This window comes from Dicentrarchus labrax, unplaced genomic scaffold (genome assembly GCF_905237075.1).
Source record: "Dicentrarchus labrax unplaced genomic scaffold, dlabrax2021, whole genome shotgun sequence".
In the NCBI taxonomy this organism is placed as follows: domain Eukaryota; kingdom Metazoa; phylum Chordata; class Actinopteri; family Moronidae; genus Dicentrarchus; species Dicentrarchus labrax.
In genome coordinates, this window is record NW_026136719.1 from 11905485 (window position 1) to 11925985 (window position 20501).

At 40.4% G+C, this 20501-nt stretch overlaps 2 protein-coding genes, 1 long non-coding RNA gene and 1 other non-coding gene across 6 annotated transcripts in view; 2 read left to right on the forward strand and 2 right to left on the reverse strand.

The window, feature by feature from the left end:
- Window positions 1–10822, reverse strand: part of LOC127351532 (protein TANC1-like) — a 33350-nt gene extending 22528 nt beyond the window's left edge. Inside the window, exons 1-7 of one of the 2 annotated variants that reach the window (XM_051379144.1) lie at window positions 10715–10822; window positions 10368–10494; window positions 8777–8980; window positions 6722–6814; window positions 5035–5165; window positions 2879–3179; window positions 1891–2172 (exon numbers count right to left, since the gene is read on the reverse strand). In XM_051379144.1, coding sequence (XP_051235104.1) covers window positions 1891–2172; window positions 2879–3179; window positions 5035–5165; window positions 6722–6814; window positions 8777–8980; window positions 10368–10455 — 1099 coding nt within the window. In that variant the 5' untranslated portion in view covers window positions 10456–10494; window positions 10715–10822. The remainder of the gene's footprint in view (window positions 1–1890; window positions 2173–2878; window positions 3180–5034; window positions 5166–6721; window positions 6815–8776; window positions 8981–10367; window positions 10495–10714) is intronic. The other variant, XM_051379145.1, reaches the window with a different exon arrangement.
- Window positions 10823–11590: 768 nt separating this feature from the next.
- LOC127351613 (uncharacterized) lies at window positions 11591–14336 on the forward strand. Its single transcript, XR_007880920.1, has 4 exons — window positions 11591–11728; window positions 12905–13097; window positions 13463–13539; window positions 13926–14336. It is a non-coding gene; the product is annotated as an uncharacterized LOC127351613 (long non-coding RNA).
- Window positions 13567–13699, forward strand: LOC127352333 (small nucleolar RNA SNORA31). Its single transcript, XR_007881076.1, has one exon. It is a non-coding gene; the product is annotated as a small nucleolar RNA SNORA31 (small nucleolar RNA).
- A 284-nt stretch (window positions 14337–14620) lies between the features above and the next one.
- On the reverse strand, window positions 14621–20478 carry gtf2f2a (general transcription factor IIF, polypeptide 2a). Of its 2 annotated transcripts, XM_051379309.1 has the most exons (9): window positions 20336–20478; window positions 19565–19638; window positions 19369–19393; window positions 18952–19090; window positions 17754–17813; window positions 16380–16461; window positions 15936–16035; window positions 15568–15711; window positions 14621–15466 (listed from the first exon to the last, which is right to left on the reverse strand). In XM_051379309.1, the coding sequence occupies exons 1-9, from the start codon at window positions 20399–20401 to the stop codon at window positions 15344–15346; spliced, it is 813 nt and encodes a 270-aa protein (XP_051235269.1). In that variant the 5' UTR covers window positions 20402–20478; the 3' UTR covers window positions 14621–15343. The 2 variants fall into 2 exon arrangements, with proteins under 2 accessions (XP_051235269.1, XP_051235271.1); XM_051379311.1 differs by lacking the exon at window positions 17754–17813.
- Between the last annotated feature and the right edge of the window lie 23 nt (window positions 20479–20501).

The window sequence follows — 20501 nt, forward strand, 5'->3', positions numbered from 1 at the left end:
ATTTCAAATTCCACTGCGGAAAACCACTTGCATTTTCTCATTATTGAAAACGGGATGCTCCAGTGCCCTTATAGGCCAGTGGCACTGACCTCTCACATAAGAAAGACCTTTACCAGGCTGCTACTGCAGCAACTCTTTGGACTCTTGGCTGATTTAAATACCAGGAAAACATACTGAAGGCATGGACAACACTAAACATCTGTACCTGATGCAGCTGCTGTGAAATTTCAGTCTCTGACTTGCTCACAAAGAAAAAGGCACTATTTCCGCTGACAGCCATCATATTGTACAATGCTTCCTGCCAAAATGGCCCCAGTCTCAGCCCACTAGGGGGGTGATGAAGCAGGTAACTTGTACTCTTCAAACTGTCTGATGTGCTTGCAACAATCAGCATTTATCTCAGGAAACGTTGAAAACATGAGCTACTTAATTTCATAAATTCTGATTATGAGGATGTTAATGAGAACAGACAGCGAGGAACACACCCAGTGCACATGGTCACTTAAGGAGATGAAGCCTCCATTTATTCTAGACTTTAAATTACGCCTTGACTAATTGCTAAATTAAACCAGAACATCTGCAATTCTATATATTGTGATATATATGGACTATGCTCAGAATGTAATCAACATATTCTGTGTTCATTTGTTTTCTCTTGATGTTTTGCTGTTGTTAATGTTGCTGTTTTAGATACACATGTGTAGGCTACATTTTCATTATACATAATGCGTCATACATTTTCTAAGATAGTATTTGTGTTAAAGCATATGTTTATAAAACCACCATTCATTTTCATAACTGCAGCCTCTTTTTCTTTGTTGTAGCCTGACAATATTGCTACTATAAACAACTGTATTTTCCATCTGATAATAATTAAAGTTTAATTTTATCTCTTGTCTCCTAATGTATATTTACACCATTACTCTATGGTCTAATCTTACATCGATGTGGAGTAAATTCAGCGGCTACAGTACTATGTGGCTCGCTTCATCTTTATTCTGAATTTCATCAAGAGTGCCTAAATGAAAGCACCAGCTGACAGAAGAAACTGGCAGGCGTTACTGTGAATCTACTCCTTAGGGAATCTCTTCTTTTGCTCCCACCACAAATGAACTGACATCTAAGGAATGAAAAAGAGCCCGCTGCACTAGCAAAGATCGTGACTAGAGAGGGAGGGGGTATTTTTATGACAACTGGAGGCCTCCCAGGACATTTAACTGGTCCTGCTCACTGTGTGTATCCAGCCTCAGTGGTAAGTAGACCACTAACACATGGTGCAATGAAGTTTAGTTCTGCATCACAGTGACCTGGCAAATTATGCTCTTCTGTGTATCGGATGAATAGTTGGAAAATGCCAAGTCAACAATCAATTCAATCAGTTTGTCATTCAGTCAATATTTATCAGTCCTTAATTAATCACCCGGGTCACAGCTGTCGCATTCATACTCTCATTAACCTACTTCATCTACAAAATAATGGAAGCCTTAGCAACTCACTCACTAGTTCGCTAATTAAACATCACGTCTCGTTTGTTTAAACTGTACAAAAACAGAAGTGCAAAAACGACATTCTTGGCCAGGAGCAGTGACTTCATGAGGTTGACTGGCTACCTCGAGGTGACATTAAGACTCCAGGAAATATAACGTGCTAATTAGTGAGCTTTAGAGGAGCTGGTAGGCCAATATTGTTCCCTTCTGACCGAGCAAAGCTAGCTGCCCCCCCGCGCCCCATTTCCAGTCTTTATTCTAAGCTTAGCTAATGAGCCATTGGCTCCAGTTTCATATTGAATGGACAGATATTAGAGTTGTATTGATATTCTCATCAGATTTAGGCAAAAAAGTGAAGAAGCGTTATTACCCAAAATGTCAAAAGATTCTTTTAATCACATACCTGCCACAGAATTTGGACGGGGCATCACAAGGGAGGAAGTGCAGTGTATGTGGTGCTGTGGGAGGGGTCTTTTCGGTGCTGGTGGAGTCCTGGGCTCCATGATGTCAGTCCTAGGTAAGGCCTCATCTGGTTGGGTGGTAAGTTTGTCCCTGGTTGGCCCAGGATGGCGATCCTCGCTTGCAAGGCCCATCACACCAGCACCGCCCCCCAGGCCTTCATCCTTAGTCAGAACCTCACTGGAGGTGCTGCGCTCCTCATTCTCAGAGGAACTAGTGATGGTTGCTTAGCCGCAAAGAAGGAAATATGGGTAAGGTAAGGCCAACAAAAAAGAACACATGGCATGTGAATTGCTTACTTACATTTTATTATCAGTTAAAATTGACCAAAGGCCCGCATTGCCTTCAACTTCAACAAATCACTTTTATTCAATCAATAATAAAATACACCAAACTGTTTTATCAGCCCTACCCTCAAAAATCATCAATCACCGAGTTTTACTGTACTTCATGCGCCCTTTGCACTTTTGTATTTAACTATAAATACAGACTCTATTTAGGGAGAAAAAAGTGTCCTATTTTAGGAGAATCAGACCCATAAGCAACAAAGACAGCAGTGTCCTAGTTTTGACAGGAGGGAGCTGAAGCCTTGAGGCTGAAGTGGCACAGGCGATGTAGATAAAGTAGCTGTGGGGTCGGGGTACACATTTGGCTTACAACTATTTGATGTGGCATCTAACTTTTTAAGGAAGGTGTGGCATCTTAGTGACATCAGTTATATTTTGGATTTCTGACAAGGTAAGTGGTTCCACAATGAGTTAAATAGGCCGTTGGTGTTTTTTTTAGCTCACTTTTTTAGAATGCATGGCTAGGCTTTTGTATTGGACATGCTCCACCTAGTGTGAAAACCGATCAGAACTCATACAATGTGTATAAACAACATTTGAAAACCTGGCCAGCATTTCCAACAGATACACTGCAGAAACTCTCACCTATGATTCCACTATCCTTGCTCTCCAGGGTGGAGGTCGGGCTTTGACAAGGAGGCCCAGGGCTGCTCCCGGTGATGGGTCCCGGAGCAGGACAAGGGGCGGGGCTGGGTGCAGGGCTGGAAAGAGTTCCACTGGGGCTGGTGCTGGAGCTGCAATGCGGTGAAGGTAAGGGTAAAGGCTGGGGCAAAGGCTGGCCTCCAGCACTGGTGCTCAAGGTAGAAGAAGGGCTCTCTGAACAGGGGGAGGCAGTGCTGCAGGTCAGGGTGGAGCTGGGACTCCCCCCCTGGGCAGAGGTATCACACTGAAAAAAGGAGAGCAGAAATATGGTCAGAGAGTAAATTGTTAGATGTACAGAGAGACTCAACCAGGGATCAACTCTGTGCAAGGAGAAAGAGGAGTGAAAGAAATGAAACATATCTAAGTGATACTCCTCTGTTTTAAAAGTGTAATAAATGAACAGTGTCAGTTGGCACCCTTTTTAACAGTACTCCACTCTGCATGACATTGTTTGCATTCATGCAGACTGGCTTGTGTGTCTGTGTGCACACAGATGGGAAATGAAATGATAATTCCAGTTATTTTCATCCTGGCTGTCATTTTCCCAGTTTTTCATAATCACGACTGCCTGTGTTCAAAACTGAATCACTCTCTATCGACATTTACTGCAAAAGCCACTGTACACACATTCTTCTGTTCCATGCGGGGCTGATTTCACAAAGACTAAATGAAATGTGAACATTTTAGGTGCCCAATTGTATTTTACGTATGGAAAATCCAATCAACACACGCATCCGACTGCCTGAATGATTGTACTAGTTCCAATTACACATTGAATACCACAATCATATATGCAGTATTCAGAACATAGGAAATCTGACATGGATGACTTTATCATTACAGTGTCTTTACTGTATTAAAAGGACATGCTTCAGTTGCTTTTTGGAGTAAGCACTGTATGTGTGTTTGCAAAATACAAAGGGATTTTGAACAAGGTAAAAAAAGATGTTTTCTCAAACAGTTATCACAGCCCCATAATAAAGAGTCTTCTCTAAAGTCCACTTTTCAAGAGTAAGAAAATGTATACATGGTGAATACATAATAACAAGTAGATCTACACAATATATTGCAACCTACTATGGTAGCCCTATGAAAAATGCTATTTTTCTAAAGCTTATTACATCAAATTGTTTAAACTATTACAGAGATATTGGTTTAACTTTGGTATTTCTTGAAGGTGTAGTGTGTGTTATTGTGTTGTTTTCCTTAGAGGAGGATGACACCTCTTTTTCACATATGTGTAACATATATTTTAAAGCATAGTAATACCCTTGTGTCCTTGTAAAAATATCTATTAAATATCTATTAAAAATATCTTAAATTGCTGCTGACAAATGTATTTATTAATGTATGTGGCCTTTTACCAATCAAGGCGGTGGTAAAGCTGAAATGTTCAGAAGAGTTTAAAGTCGTTTCACAACATCAAGTATGTAGTAAGTAAGTAATGTATGTTTTCTAAAGTAGTAAATTGTTTTTTTATATTCCTTATCCTTGTAGTTTGATCATGTGCATTTCAGGTCTCCTCATTACTGATGCAACATTTCTGCAACACAGAGACTGTAGGGAGACAAGGCAGCAGAGTTGAAACAGCTTACTGTTATTCCCTTTACCAGAGCCTCATCTATCTTAGCCAGGACAACCCACATTCCTCATATGAGCCTCGCTATCTCTGTGAAACTGACTGAATCTGGAGCTCAGGTGGTGGAATGAGGCTGAGAAAATGGGCCATGGCTGAGCAATACAAAAGCATAGAGATGGAGGGACATAAGCACACAGACAATAACTCTCATACAGAGAGGTCAAACTAATAGGGCACTGAGAACAGAAATGGAGTTCTGTGGAAGCATTGCAACACAATTAATAATGTTTCAAAATATGTATAGATCCATTTTTCCAAGGGGGATCTGCATGCTCAAATGTTTCCCTTCACACAACTAAAATTTAAAAAACAATCAACTAATCTTTAGTAATTCATATTCAAAGAAGAAACTAAGATCCCGATGGCAATGTAATGGCTAAAAATGGAAGGTTGTTTTATAAACCATCCATTGCCTTTTTATATGAAAGAAAAGGGCCAGTAAATCAATACGTTGGCCTACCTTCTTTTCCCTCCTGTCCTCCATAGGAGAGCTAGCAGTGCCGGGTGTTACTTCTCCCAATAAGAAGCATAGTCTGGTCATCAGTTCCTGGGTAGAAAGGGAGGAGCCCAGCTGGGGCTCCACGTGGAGATCTGGAAGTCACACACATCCAGGACACACGATTTAACAAACAAATGGAAACACGGCAGGCCAGATCTAACTAGGACCGTCACCTAACTGAAGCTCTCGTTGCAGCACAGCTCACTCGTTAGGTTCCCACCCAGCAGCATCCCTAGTGGACTGTGAGATATGTATGCATCCACAGGTCAGCACAGCCCCAGCTGCCCTGATTATGAATGCACAGACAGTGGCTTTCCAGTCCCTGGTTGGGGAAGCAGCAAGAGGTTGTGTGAGGTTGTGAGTTTGCCTGTGTACATGCCTGCCAGGTGCTCTCAGTTAGGAGACGGATTGTGAATTTCAATGAGCTTGGTGTTGACTCTCGAGCAGAAAGAAGGAGTGCCTTGGCTCTGCCTTCGTTGTTGCTGCTGGAGAGATTGGTTGACACAGGCCATGTGCTGCATTCATTTATCACTGTTTAAGGCTCCCTGGTGCTTTGACCTCCAACCCCGGTTCCTCTAAGGTCCCTCTGCAGAGTAAGGCTTTAACAGCTTTCACATCTCTGGGCTTTGAGCAATACATTCCTCCACTCTCATGCCTCACCTATGTACTGTTATCAGCTGAGTAACATGCATATTGAGTAGGCATATTAACAGGATGACAGGACATCACGGATTACAGGAACAGCTCACTCCTCCTCACAAACATCTTTGCGTTTAGACATCACATTCATTTTCGCACTCCCTCCACTGGTTATTTCTCATTCTGTCTTGGTGGCTCACGCTCTCCTTGTAAAGGTACTGCATCACATCGCTCTTACATTCAAACCAATTGTGTTCAAACACAAGCCTAGCCTTGAGAGGATCAAGGTCAATTTTGAGAGCCGAGTCTGGCAACTTTTGTTCCATAAAGCAACACAGTTATAGTCTTTGTCAATACTCTGTTCACTTCAAAGCTGGAAGAAAAGCTGCTGAAGACTTGGGCAGAAAGGGTCGATGTGTATTTGAGAGAGGGGGAGGAGAGAAAACTTTGCATTTAGTCAGCAGAGCACTGAGATCCAATCTGGAGTAACATGAGGACAAACTGAATGTCCAGTACTATTCATCAAACCACCTAGCAGTTGCCATTGGAAACGGGAAGCTGAGAGGTGCCTGGCAACCGGGATGGAAGATGCCTCATGAAATCTGTTTAGCCTAAGGGTAGCCCTCTGGTCAAAAACACACAAGGAAGCTGACTGAGATGAGGGTATTTACACCATTTTTGCTTTGATCTAACCTTATCTGTGCAAACAATAAGTATAAGCAAGATAAGTCAGGGCAAAGACTCTGAAACTGTGATAAAACAAATCCACTCTCAATAATACACTGAGGATTTCACAGACATCACTGTCCCTACATACATCTGAAAGGGAAAACTTAATGCAAAGCCTTTTAGATGTGATTAAAACACCACCACACACTCACTTTCTCTGGCGTCTCACCATTCATTCTCCCCTCACCTCTACCCCATTCATTCTCATTCAACCTCCCTGATCAATACCTGGAAAAACAAGCATGATGCTAAACACACGCCCACACGCTGCTGTTCTCACCTCTGTGGTCTGTCTTGCCACGGCACGAGGCAAAGACAGGAGGTTCTCTCGCACTGGAAGAGCCATCCACATACTCCAGCTTCCTTACCCGTCCTTCGGCCACAGCAAAGCGGGAGAAGGGAGAGGGAGGGAGAGCAGGCAGGGAGGGTGAGCAGGGAGGGAGAGCAGGCAGGGAGGGTGAGCAGGGAGGGAGAGCAGGCAGGGTGGGAGGGAGGTAGGGATTGAGGGTGGAGATAAGGATGGATATGAAAGAAAGTGAGAGAGAGAGTGTGTGTGTGCGTGAGAGAGAGAGAGAGAGAGAGAGAGAGAGAGAGAGAGAGAGAGAGAGAGAGAGAGAGAGAGAGATTAAGCCTCCCCAGATGAGATCTGTGGTGCAGAATTTGAATTGTGTCCCAGGAGTATAAAGCAGTATGTACAGAGTGCGAGCTATGCATGCAAACAGTACAATATTCACTGTACCGTGGGCGTTTATCTATAATATATTAACATTGCTAATGTGTGTGTTTGTGTGTGTGCGTGTGTGTGAGATGGCAGGGACAGCGGTGCACTCATATTGATGTGTGTGGGTGTGTCTCAATTTATGCAACAACATTTGAGGATTCTTGGAAGCGCAGATTCTTTAGGACTGGAAAACAGTCACAGGGATGAGATGTTTGCGAACACTGAAATGTACTGAATTTGTATACTCAAGGTTATTTGGTATTTGAATCATGTAGATAGATTCAGAAACACTCTTTGCAGTCTAACAAACAGCTTGATGTTTGATTTTGCATAGCCACTAACAGTATATATTTTTACTTGCTGTAATTTTCCTTGTCATGTTCGTTCAGTGCACTGAGAAAAAACAAGGCAGTGCTGTATGCAATGAAATGGAAGAGCACCTTTTTCTGAATGGCTGTACTTGCTGCAGGACACTGCCACCTAGTGCTTCTTCAAAGGTGAGACCTCTCCAGGTACACATGGAGTTTGTTTTCTTACCATCCAACAATTATTAAAGTTTACATTATTAAAAATATAACTTTAAGTTTAAAGAAAATACATTTTACAATTACTAATATGTCTCACTTCAACATGCACATACTATATTTGTTTATTAGTTACAAAATGTATCTAAACAGTGGATAACATCTCTGCGATCTTTACTGTTTTAACTTGTAATGTGAACTTGGATATGACAAATATCATCATTTCATTATTCAGCAGTGTGTACATGTAGAAAATGCTAAATGTAAATAATTACATATGTAGAAGATGCTTTCTATCATACACGCAAATGATTAGAAGTGGAAAAGTTTCTTGGTGCTCGCCTTTAATCAAGTTCAAGGCATGCACGCACAAGCCTGATTTTGTAGCATCACAACTTGTTTGAAGTCAAATCATGATCCAGTATGCAACACACACAAATGTGATGTGGAAACCTGAAAGCTCTAGAGCACATACACTCAGAATGGGCTTTTTAGCGAAGATATCTTCTATTTCTGCCTTTTTAATATTCAACAGTTGACCGCAGAGACTGACACGAAACATCGCCAATTCACAGCTACTTGGGTAGATAAAAGCATCATGGCACGCTTGCATGGCTACATCTACTACCAACAGTTACATGTGATGCATGTGACAGTATGTTTTTTTGTTAAACCCGCTACTAAAGTATCATTTGGCACAGATGGTGTTACGTGAACCCTGAGCAGAGACTCAAATTATTTTGTTATTCTATGTCATTATCAGTTGTCTTTGATCAAAATGACTCTACTAATATCTCAGAAATCGACCCACCTAATTGGGGTTCCTCGCCTTAAGTTATCTTGTTCAATCATTTACTCTGACAATCTGTCACATGGTTTTGGGCCCTGGGGGCACAGTCTGTATGCTCTTGTATTTGCTGTCACATATATGGAACAGCTGAACGCACAGAAGCTCTCTGCTAATCAAGGCAAACCCATGGAAGCGTTCTGCTATTTTTGCAGCTATTCCCTGATGCACAGCTTCTTATCATTCTCAGCTGTTCATTCTGGGTCTGTGCTTTGTTTTTATTACGATTTCAATTTAACCCACCTGTGAACTTGATGCAAGACTGAGAGGGAACCACGTTGGCCTGGCGAGGGAGAAGAGGGGAGGATGGCAAAGAAATGGACATGCCCTTGGTCAGTCTCATCAGTTTTACTGGGCTTTCAGTGTAGCCACTGTCATGGTCCTGGAAGTGTGTGGCACGCCCGCCACTATCCCTCTGCAAGGTGCTGTGACTGTACACCTCTCCACCTACAGTACATGAAAAGATGAGAGTTTATGGAAGGATCATTTAGAAAGCTTCAGCACAGTTAAAAAGGCTGAGTTGATTTAACAGAACTGTGGCTGTACAGCAGATTTAACATATCGCAGAGAGAGCTGTATAAAATATGTCTCACATAAGGCTGCGACAGAACGAACATATCTTGTCTTGGAGGCATATTGCTGAATGAGGTAATGGAAAGTTGGCAATGCCAGAACAGCTATTTAAAGGAATGGGATCACACTCAATAAAGAGGCTACACTTTATTTCAATTCAAAATTTGAATCATTTTCACTCCACTCCAGCCATTAAGCACCCTCCTGTGTCTTCAAATGAACATTATGAATGAGAACTCACAAAGCCAGGTGATTACAGAGACCTTATTGCCACTTACATTGGTGACAGAAGATTGCAGTAGCTTTCCCTGTGGTATAATTCAGTCATTTACTTCCAGCTACCTTAAATGAGTCTGTTTGTGCGGTTTTTACCATGAGCAAAACAAGGACTCAGAGGTCTGCAATCTAATATTAAAGAATTCCCATGATATATTGCTGAATAATTCCTAAAAGCATAGAAGCATCATAGCTTTGAAACCTTTCATGATAAGCTTTTGAGGCGATGTGATGACTCTCTGCAAATGATCAGAGCTATCCCAATGTACTGTAAACATACTATATCATTTTAATGAGACTGACACAGTTCTCTATCTTCCTCTCTGTTCTTGCTACCCAGAGCAGCAAATTATTAAATATTAATGGGCAACGTGGTTGCTCTAATACTGAGCTCTACTTATGTTCATCTATCTCCACTGCATAGTCTGAAATCTCCTCTGTACTGCAGCAGTTTGGTAAGTTCACCCTCCTTTCCTTTCAGCGGAAAAGCCTTTCAGGTCATGTTTCACTGACAATACTACAAAACAATCAGTTTGTTTACAGCAGACCCAACACATTTATAACAAGTGTGCACATTCATCTCATTCAGGTGTTGCCCACTCATAAACTCTTGTGAAATTCTGTATGTTTTTAGTAGGTCAGGATGTTTGCCTAACCCACTATAACTTCTCCTGACACACTTTAAATGCAAGCAGTGGGACACAGCGCGAAGGACAGAACACACTGATGAATTAGGCTAATTGAAATGGATCTACTTAAATCACCCAAGAGAAGAGAACCCGAATATTGCCATCAAATAATGCAAGAGCTGGTGGGTACAACGCAAGATGTACATATGTGATCAGCGACAAAAAGGCATATTTCAAATGATAGAAACTGATAGATAGATAGAAATGCCATTAAAATAAGACCAAGATACAAACACAAAAGGTGCATTATTACTGAGCTTACATGCCACAGTTTTCTTCTTTGGTTTTCTTCTTACCTGGATGTCTCTGGCTCTTTTTTCCTCCTTGTTTTCCTCCTTGTTTTCCTCCTCCCTCTCTCTTGTTTCCAAACACTGCTCTGAACATAGCTGGACTGGTGCTTTACTATCTACTGCCTGTGAAAGACTAAGCAAAATGTTAATTTGAATTAAGAACACATTATTTCAGGCACCATTACCCCCACATTTAGTTCTTTATTTAGTTCAACTGCTGGAAGACCAGAATTAATTGGTGGTTTTTGATACCAGACTAACTATTCAGTCTTTAACAATTAGTAATTATTTACCATAGACATAAGGGCAAACACAGATAATAAAAAACAAAATAAAACGAACCCTCAAGTTACCTGTTCTTAAGTCTTGTTTGATGCCTGCATGTCTTCACATGAATCCACAGGAAGCTGATGGAAGACCATTTAAGCTCGCGGAGTCCAATTAAGAAGTGCTGCACCTCCTCAGTCAACTCACTCAATGTTGGAAGAGGAGTCTGTGGCGCGCATCGGGCACATGCGTATTTGGCTTATGCTCCACATTTGATGTGCCCTTAATGATTTAATGTTTTAATATAACCCTTTTAACTTACAGAAAGGGGTTATTGATTGCAGCATATATATTCCATTAAGTGTCATTACCTACAGATAATAAATTATATATTCTATAGTTTAAATACGCACTGTTTTTTAACATTTATATATCATCTGCATCATCATTAGTGTCAAATATAAATGTAAGCACGCTGTATACTGTATTTAGACGTACATATACTGTACATATGCACCTACTTCATATACATAAAGTAACCTGTTAATGACTCAGTATTTATTCCAGCACGTTTAACCCTTGTACTACCTTGTTTACAATTTACAGAATTTTAAAAAATATATATTAAAGACATTGCATCTTTCTCCATTGTTGCCTTTTATATATAGGTAATACACGCATATTCTTTTACCTATTTGTATAGTTAAATGTCCATGTGTATACCTTTGCTCAGCTTTGTTGTCCCTGTTTTAAGATGTATGTCTATTTCCTGTAAATTATCGGAACTATGTGCACTAAGAAGAAAGAAAGCAATCGGAGTGAACATTAACCAAGACAAAAAAAAACAAGTCTTCCAAAATGTCTGTAAAAACGAGGAATCTCCAAATGTGAACACCAGGGGGCGACAGTGTAAATTAAAGTTCGTCATCTAGGGGGCGGAAATGAGCCATAACCGGTAACCTATTTAATCTGGAAGCGGCCGTCTCATCGGTCCTTTTCACCGACTGTTCGCTGTGCAGGAGGACGGAGAATGAAAAGTCATCTTAAACACATAATGCAGAACAACCCAGGTTCAGCCGTCTCTGCCACCGTGCTCTGTTGTAAGTATTTAACTTCTCGCCCCGTTAAGAGAAACTAAAGTGACTCTTTTAGAGTTTTAGTGTAAAATCGCAATGTGTGGACACGTGTGAATCAGCTGGTGCCATTTTGTGTCACCGTCGGACTCAGTTTCGGATAGCTCTTCGAGGATACAAGCATTATAACGTTAACCGGTGTAGTTAACAGTTAAGATGGCGAAATGGACATTTAGCGCCAATATAACGTCCAATGCCGTAAGGTTAACAAGCAAGAAGGACACATTACAACAAGCGTGCCAAATGTAGCACAGCACCGGAAGTGCCTAATTGCTACCATACCAGAGTTTTTATAGCAAACTGGAGCTATATGTCTCAATATCACGGTTTCAAGAGGTTAACTATGGTGTTAGTTATCATATTATGTTAACACTAGCGTAAGTGGTTTGTCTGATTTCGCTTGACAATGTGTTTGCTTGCAGAGTTGGTTACATATGTAACCAATAACCTTAACTTAGTTAAAATGATTAGGCAAGCAGTTAACAAGTAACCGACTAAACCAATACCAGGGATACCTTGTTTCTCAGTTATAATCAAGGTGCAAACTACAGGGGAAGCTTTGAGCCTCAATATGACATGAGATACCCTAATAAATAATATAATTCCCAAATAAACATACAGGCAGGCATGCTATTCTTGCAAGCCCGTTTTGATTGCAATTTCATAAACTTAACTCACTTTAACGCAAAGATCTTTTTTTTGTCCCACTCACTCTGTATGCCGCATCGCCATTAATCATTTCTTTGTTTTACAGTCACAAAGTAATAGTCAGTAAGAAAGTGAGCTCTCCTCTCAAACCCATTGTATAGTTCGCACACTGGTTATAATCCCCAGTAATGTTATACACTGGATCAGTAACTACCTTGTCAAGAATTTAAGAACACATTAACCAACGCTATACGTTTTTAACATTAATATTTAAAGCTGATCTAATACTATTAATGAGTTCAAGAATTTGGATCTATTGTCTGTGGATTTTTTTGTTTTGCAAGTAATCTTTATGCATTGTGGGTATACTGTTTATATAAGAAATGCACATAGGGTTCTAGAAACCTTTAGTTTAGGTCCACAGTGTTGACTGAATTCTGCTTTTTATAGAGGCAGAACTGGCAAATAACCTCTTCTCCACTTTTTTTCCCCCAGTGGATCATGTGCCATGTGGTGGACAACTGTGCGAGCCAGATGGAGGATGATGATGGCTATGTTTGAGGTTCGGCAGTAAGTCCCAGTGACGATGGTGCAGTCGCAGCACCAGTCTGCCATGGCAGGATAATTACTTGAGGAAAAAGGAGCTCCAGAAAGGACAGCTACCATCTGCATCAAACCATGTGTGAATGTATGTAAAAATGTGTATTTTGTTGAGACATATGCTTAAGTACTACTTGTATTACTGATCAAGCCTTTTAGCCTGGTCGCAAGCTGCATCTTTGACAGCCTGGGCTCTCTGGTGTGAGATATCCCGGGTTTTAATTTTTCAGATGCAATATTAAATGTCCCTGCGCTTTCTGCCCACCTCTTTTCCATGGTGGCTCGGATTGAATATGGGAGGATAAACTGTCAGATACCAATTTGTAGCTCCCGTTAATAATCTGAACTGCTTCATATTGCATCGTTAACATGAAACCCTTTTTTAATATGTGCTTATACCACGTAATATTCTGTAAAGAACCTGAATTTAATGGTTTTTCTCCCTTTTTCCAGTCTCAAGGTTGCTCGGACAGAAGATGTTGCAGCTGCTGTAACGGACCCTGTGAGGCAGTCTTGGTTACACTTGGCAGGTCAGCACTTGTAATGTTTATTTGAATTTGCATCCACTGATAGACCTGAAGCAGTCTTCATTGGCTTCTGTGTTTGCATAGAGATGCTAAACTGAACTTTCCTTGCGCTTTCTGACTGCTACATTATATAGCAGCGCAGATTGAATTGAGGAATACATGCAAGCTTCCCAAGGTCAGATTCACAGGTGACTGTTTTGTGACTCTGGATATTGCTATCAGTACATCAACCTATGTTCTGGTCTGGAAATGCATATTTGCTGGCTTATAGAAGCATTTTGCCATTTACTTGCGGAGTCTTGAGATCTGAAGGCACAACTAGTTGTTGCAGGATGACTATTTCTGTGACTTTAATGTGGTGTTGCATCTTGTTTTTCTCTTTCTTGCAGGTAATGAGCAAAGCACCTGATGAAGATTGTACCAGTGGAACATTATTTTTCTGTTCTCTTGAAGCAAAACAAACTGTCTCTCAAATATTTTATTTGTGGGTGGGGCTGTGGCCTGTGTAGAGTTCAACATGGTCTCCCTGTGTTCTCCTCTAGTCCGAAGACATGCACATTAATAGGTGACTCTAAATTGCCTGCGTGTGAATGTGAGCATGTCCAGGCCCCTGTGAGCCTTTTTTAAAGGAGAAGTGGGTATAGATGATGAATGGATACTTGTGTGGGATATCTGATCACTGGCTATTTGCCAGCAGTGTTGTCTTGCACATTGTACATCCATAGTATGAATTGGCATGCTGTACATGCAATGTGTGATACCAATTTGTATTCAAAGAAATAAACATTTCATCTCCTGAAGGTTTTTTTTGAATTTTCTATTTGAATGTCATCAATGCATGTTAAGACAAGCGGTATGAGGAAACTAGCTGGTTATCTAGATGCACAACTATTCTGCCATGAGACCACTTGAACCCATCATATTTTCAGACTTGAATGAAGTTACAGCTCAAGGTGGTGCCAGTATTGTCTTGGGTAGCAATGATTAACGCATGGACTGAAAAGGAATATTTAAATGGTTTAGGAGCAATTACAGGAAGTAACAATGGCCTCAAATTGAGGCTGTTCTAGTAAGTAAAGCAACATTTTTGTATTGAAACATTTATTGTCAAATGTAAAATTTAAAAATGCAGTGAAAGCCTAATGCAAGGACTCAAAGCACAAATTCAGAAGGATTACAGCAATAGTACCAGACTTAAATTTGTCAATGCAACTTCAAGCTGAATTTTTCCTCCCACGTCATGGTGCAGAGAACCTGCTCAGTTGTGTTCTTAAAGCATTACATAATTTCAAAGTGTCTAGAACGTACTCGATTCAGTTTGGAGAGCAAATGCCTCTGTCACATCCTTCTTTAGGTTTATCCTTTAAACATTAAGCCCCTTACCTATGGATATACTTGTCAAAACATTAAAACATAATTCAATGTTAAGAATCAGACTTAATTATTGATTCTTTTGCTCTGTAAAATGTTTCTCCTGGGCCTCTGATGGAGAGAACAACTAATTTAAATACTGGGGGCTTTTACCTTGAGTGTCTGCTGTGACAGAAACCACATCAAGAAGAGATGGCACACACTCAAGCAGAAAACCTCAATTTGTTTCCCAGTGCCCCTTCTTCTCGTCTCCTACAAAATAAGATACAACAATCTCCTCAATCGTTGCTTGATCTCATCATCCAGTGTGTTTAGAGACCTGATGTGAGGAACAGGAGAGAACTCCCAAGGTCCAATCAAGGCCTGGCCTGGGGGGGGACTCCCCCCCCCCCTATCAAATAGAGAGGTGTTGTATTGGCCTTGGAAGTGGCAGGGACTATTCGTCAGTCTTTTCCTCGCCTTGATAATGTCGGTATTCAGGCTTGAGCTCCCAGGTATTCTTGTGTGTTCCCTTCACGTTGTAGATGCCGATATCACGCAAGATTTCCTTCAAGTAAATCTGGGAGAAGAAAAAGATCAAATATGAGAAGATTGTTTGAAATAAGTCAGTATAAAACAGAGGGCTATGATAAAAGCCCTCATGTTGCCCTCTAGTCTTACCACAGGCTGTTTGGTGATATCCACCAGGTCTTTGATGTTGTAGTACTGGTGCTTCTCAAAAGCGGAAAACAGCATGTCCAACACCTGCTGTTTGTCAGCTCTTGCTCTCTTGCCCTCTTCCTTCTTTTTCCTCTCATACTCAAGCTGCAGCAAAAAGTAAACAGTCAGAGGTCAGGTATCACATATAGACCTACACCTTACAACAAACAATATGTTGTAGTATGTTAAGTATACGTGATTTGTATTAATTGGTTAAAAACAACTAACAATATCGCCATTGTCTTTTAAATTTATGGTGACTACTACCACCAATAGACTGTTTTGAAGTAGATTAATGACAAAAGACAATGCTGTATAGGATTCCTTACATTGTAAGTATGATTGGCCACAGGTTTGTAGTTGTTGGTGACCGGACTTTGCAACTGTTGTGACAGCCTGACTGGCTTAGAGGACTCTTCAATTTGTAACCTGTTAAGACGATAAGAATTACTTCACTTGCCAAGTACAATATAAGACATACTGCATATACTGTGTATACTGAGAGACATGAAAAAAAGAAGAAACACCGGTATGATAAATAACAATAGCTATGCAATTAATACTGTTACATATGTGATTATATCATGTTTAAAATTCCAAAAGATTCAACATCTGAATTAAAATGATAAAAATGGAATATACTTACATGTAACACATGAAAACAATGACATGAATATGTCCACATACAATTCAAGACATACATACATGATTATGTAGACTTATGAGACTTATGATGAAGTGTGTGTGTGTGCACCATTTAAAAAAATACTCACCTCTTCAGTCTCATATAGCTTTCACTAACAGCAGGCCTGCACTCTGCTCTCTGCACTACCACTCCCTCCAAGGCTATTTTATCTGAAAAAGAAGGGAGTTAATTAAAATCTCAATTGAAGTGCGTGTGTTTCAATGCATTTTTGTAGTTTCGAAGTTGTGTACTTCATAAATAAGGGAGAGGGAGCGGTTGAATGTGTGTAAGAGAGAAGGGATGAAAGAAGACACTATTAGAGAATGACTGGGTAATGTGTTTAGAGAAAAATAAATAAAAATACACTCAAGAAATAGTTTGCTTTTGCTAGTAACATGAATCTAGTTCAGTCCAGGCTCTCTCCTAAAGTTGAAAGAAAGATGTTAGAGCAATCAAGGGTCAATTTCTGAAACTGCATAATAGAGTGTGCTATTGCTTTTATTCTTCCCACAATTAATTCCGATTCAGTCAAAGCATGTTTTACCAATTCAGTACAACTGTCCTTTTCTCTACAATTCTTAAAACCGTATACACACTTTTCCAAGGCTATCTCCAAACCAGCCACATTGCCTATTGACTACAGAATGGAGATCACACTGTCCCTTTCAAGTCCTTTAAATGATCTACATTGATCATCAGCACCATGGCTCACTTACTGAATATAAAATGAACCAGGAGGTATCTGTATCCATACTGTAAATAAGTACTCCATCATCATTATGGTAAATAACAATATCTCAAAATTGATTTGTCGTTTTGTCATACAGCTTCTTTCTATACACCATATGAAGCTGTTTATATGCTATTGTGCATTTGCATTTATATGCATATAATTTACAGCTTTATTAGTTTCACCAGTGAAAGAAAATCTATCAAATCCCCAATTCATTAACAACACATCATTAAGAAAGTGACACTTGATCAGAGAGGCTTACCTTATTTACATATAGATTGGAAGGAAACTTGTTAACGTACATAGAGTAGATCTAAACTAACATTTACAATAGTCAGACATTAATTATTTTTGCTGATACAATGTCCCAACTGGACTGGCATTACAACCATCAACGCGAGCCGGTAGCACTCGGCTCAAGCACAGTGTCGACCACTCTGACCACACACTCTTATTTCCACCCAAACTGAGTGCAGAAGCTCCATGTGAATTGTACAACTGTACTCAAAAAGAGAAGAGGCCCATGTGATGCTTCAGGGCAAAACTGGGTGCTACATGAGGACATTGTGTCTACAGTCTTTATACCAATACATGCATCTTCCAAAGCATGTATATGGGTTACTACTGTGATACTACAAATGCCATTTATTAATAAAAATAACAGACACTCGGTGTGCCTGATTCCTAGTGGTGCAACTTTGTCACTCGCTGGCGAAATGGAGGACTCACCTGGACCTGCCCCCGCCCCCGCACCTGAGCTGCTGCCATCAGATCTCTCTTCTGACTGGCCTACAGGAAGGGAGGGAGGGATGGTAAACATGAAAATACAGGGGATGGAAGACGGAGGGAGGAGGGAATCGAACAATAAGAACCACACCCAGGGTTTAGTCGCACACGAAAACGTTTGATCACGCAGAGCTTCTCGGCATAATCTGACAAGCACACACGCGTGCGTATGAGCAAAGCAAGCATGCCCTTACAACAAGTGAGCACAGATACCATGTCGCACCATAAATACACATCCATAACAGGGCTGCACAAATACTGAATATATTCTCACATGAAACTATTGTAAAGTATTTCTCCAGTTCAAAGTTAGACAGTTAACAGTGTGGAAGTAGTTACAGCCCTCTCATTTTGTCTAAAATAAAAAGTAGATATATACCATTTAAACTGTGCAGCCCCCAACACACACACACGCACACACACGCGTTGGTGTCCCAAAGTAAGCCCAGTAGCACAAGCTCACCAGCATCCACAGCAACAGAACACCTACATTACATTTAGAGGGCAGACGAGGCTCAAACCAAATCAAAGAAACACATGCAGAAAATAAATCAACTCCAAATTCAGCAATGATTTGTGTTGATAATGATCTACTCTATATTAAATAAAATTAATTCCAAATGGGGCCATTGTGCCTGTTCAGATACACAATATGTTGAAGTGATTGGCATTGGACTGAAAAGGTCAAACCACACACAAATGACTGACAGAAGATCAAACACTGAAGCTAAAAGTCCTTTACACACAGAGACAGAAATACAGATCAGACTGGTTGGAAGACACATTTTCAACAGACCAGCTCTCTTCTGTTTTCCATTGAGCGTTCACTTATCCACTATGAGCAACACATGTCTTATATGTACTATTAAAGGCATGTGGAACAAACTCACACTCTGTGAGTTCACAACACACAGAGACAAGCAGGGCAGGCAAAGGAAAGTGATTATGAAGACAGCAAGCTGTACAAAGAGTAGCAGGATGGGCGCCTCCACCATCTGACTACACAGAACTTACCTCTGTGCTCTAGTACAAACAGATATTTCACATCACAGTAAGCAAATAATACAATTAGTGGACTGTTACGAGCACCTCATCTTGCAGCAGAGGCGACAGCAGATGGCAGGTGAAATTAGAAACTCACCTGAGGAATTCTCGGTGAAGACCGCCAACGTTTGACCTCCCACTGACTGCATGGTGAATGGGTGCTCGCGCGGCGCAGACACCGTCTTATCTTCTATGCCCTCAATCACCGTCAGCTCTTCGTTTAAAGTGAAAGACACCTGTAAAGAGAAATATCATTCACATTTATTCTTTCCAGCCCATTTCTTGACTGTTACTTACTTTCATTATCCTCTGTCCAGTACAGCAGTATAACAGAACATGCAAACATATAGTTACTTGTTCTTTTCTTGACAGTCCAATACTTATTGTGCAGTACTTAGAATCACCAACCATTATTATATTTTAAGAATTGTGATAATCTGTTTGTGAATTGCAAATGGTTGCAAGCAGATGTCCCTTGACAGGATGCATTGTACTTCTTTCAAACATCACTTACCTCTGCTTTTCCTTGGTTTCCTTTCCTTGGAGAAAAAGAATAATTAACAAAATTAGAATTAGATGACTGGCAAGAATAACAGGTTATTCTGTTTTATTTGAAATGCAGTAGTAATGGTAGAACAAAACACTGCTTGTATAAGATAAATAACTCCTTAAACGTAGCAGGCTAGTTTGTGCTCAGTTATTTCACATACTTGCAGATTCGGAGTTTCCCGACCTCTCCTCTGCCAGTCGCCTTTGCCCATTGCTGAGAGAGGTATTTGGGCACCTGCATCAAGAGACATGGGCATATTTTTATGATGGATGCTTTCACCTTGATCTGATATTAACATAAATATAGCAGCGATCCCTTTTATGTGCTGCCATTTCTCGTCGCCAATCGTCCCAAATCTATGTAAAGACAATTTAAAAAGCTTTTTTTTTTTAAAACATGCTGTTGTAATGAAGCTGTATCTGAGTGATGGTACGTGTTTGTATGTGTCTGAGGGCGCATGCATTCAGATTGGGGCAAATGTGGGCACTAAAACATTTATTTTCAAACTATATAACCACCATTAGGAAAACAAATTACTGTGGCAGCTACATGTTGCAAACATATAGTTGTAGTTCTCTACAAGAAGTTGCCAAACAACATTTCCATACAAAACCCTCAGCTACCTATCACTGCGTACTCATTTACATACATTGTGTGTACTTTGGTTGTGTTGCCAAACGACGGTGTGTAGTTAAATCAATATATTCTGGTGTGTTGTGCATGTAAAATAATACTATTATAACTAGTTGTGACCAGTTTAACGTTAGCTCGCTAACAGTTTATGAACTTAGCCATCGTTAGCTTCGATGCTTTTCTTTCATTGTAGCGGTGAGAGATGCTAAGCTACGTTACTGTTAGCCTTCCGTGTTTAAATGACTTACTGTTCTTATACCACATGAACTAGCGTTATTAAAAACTGGTATATACACACCTTTACGAGCCACACGCCGGTGTTCTGCTTGGCACCAGTTAAATCCACTTCTCCTTTCTCTGACATGTTTAAAAATGATGCTTCTGCTAGCTTATCAATGCAACCGCTACACGCATGCGCAAAAGAAATACAGAAGTATGGCGACTCGGAAGATCCATATCAATTG

Bases quoted from the DNA above. Each gene is read 5' to 3' on its own strand.
- gtf2f2a (XM_051379309.1), bottom strand. From the start codon at position 20,401: ATGTCAGAGAAAGGAGAAGTGGATTTAACTGGTGCCAAGCAGAACACC. The intron at 19,639-20,335 runs GTGTGTATATAC...CTCTTGATGCAG, and splicing joins CCGGCGTGTGGCTCGTAAAG to GTGCCCAAATACCTCTCTCA. The intron at 17,814-18,951 runs GTGAGTTTCTAA...CCCTTCCTGTAG, and splicing joins CTTCACCGAGAATTCCTCAG to GCCAGTCAGAAGAGAGATCT.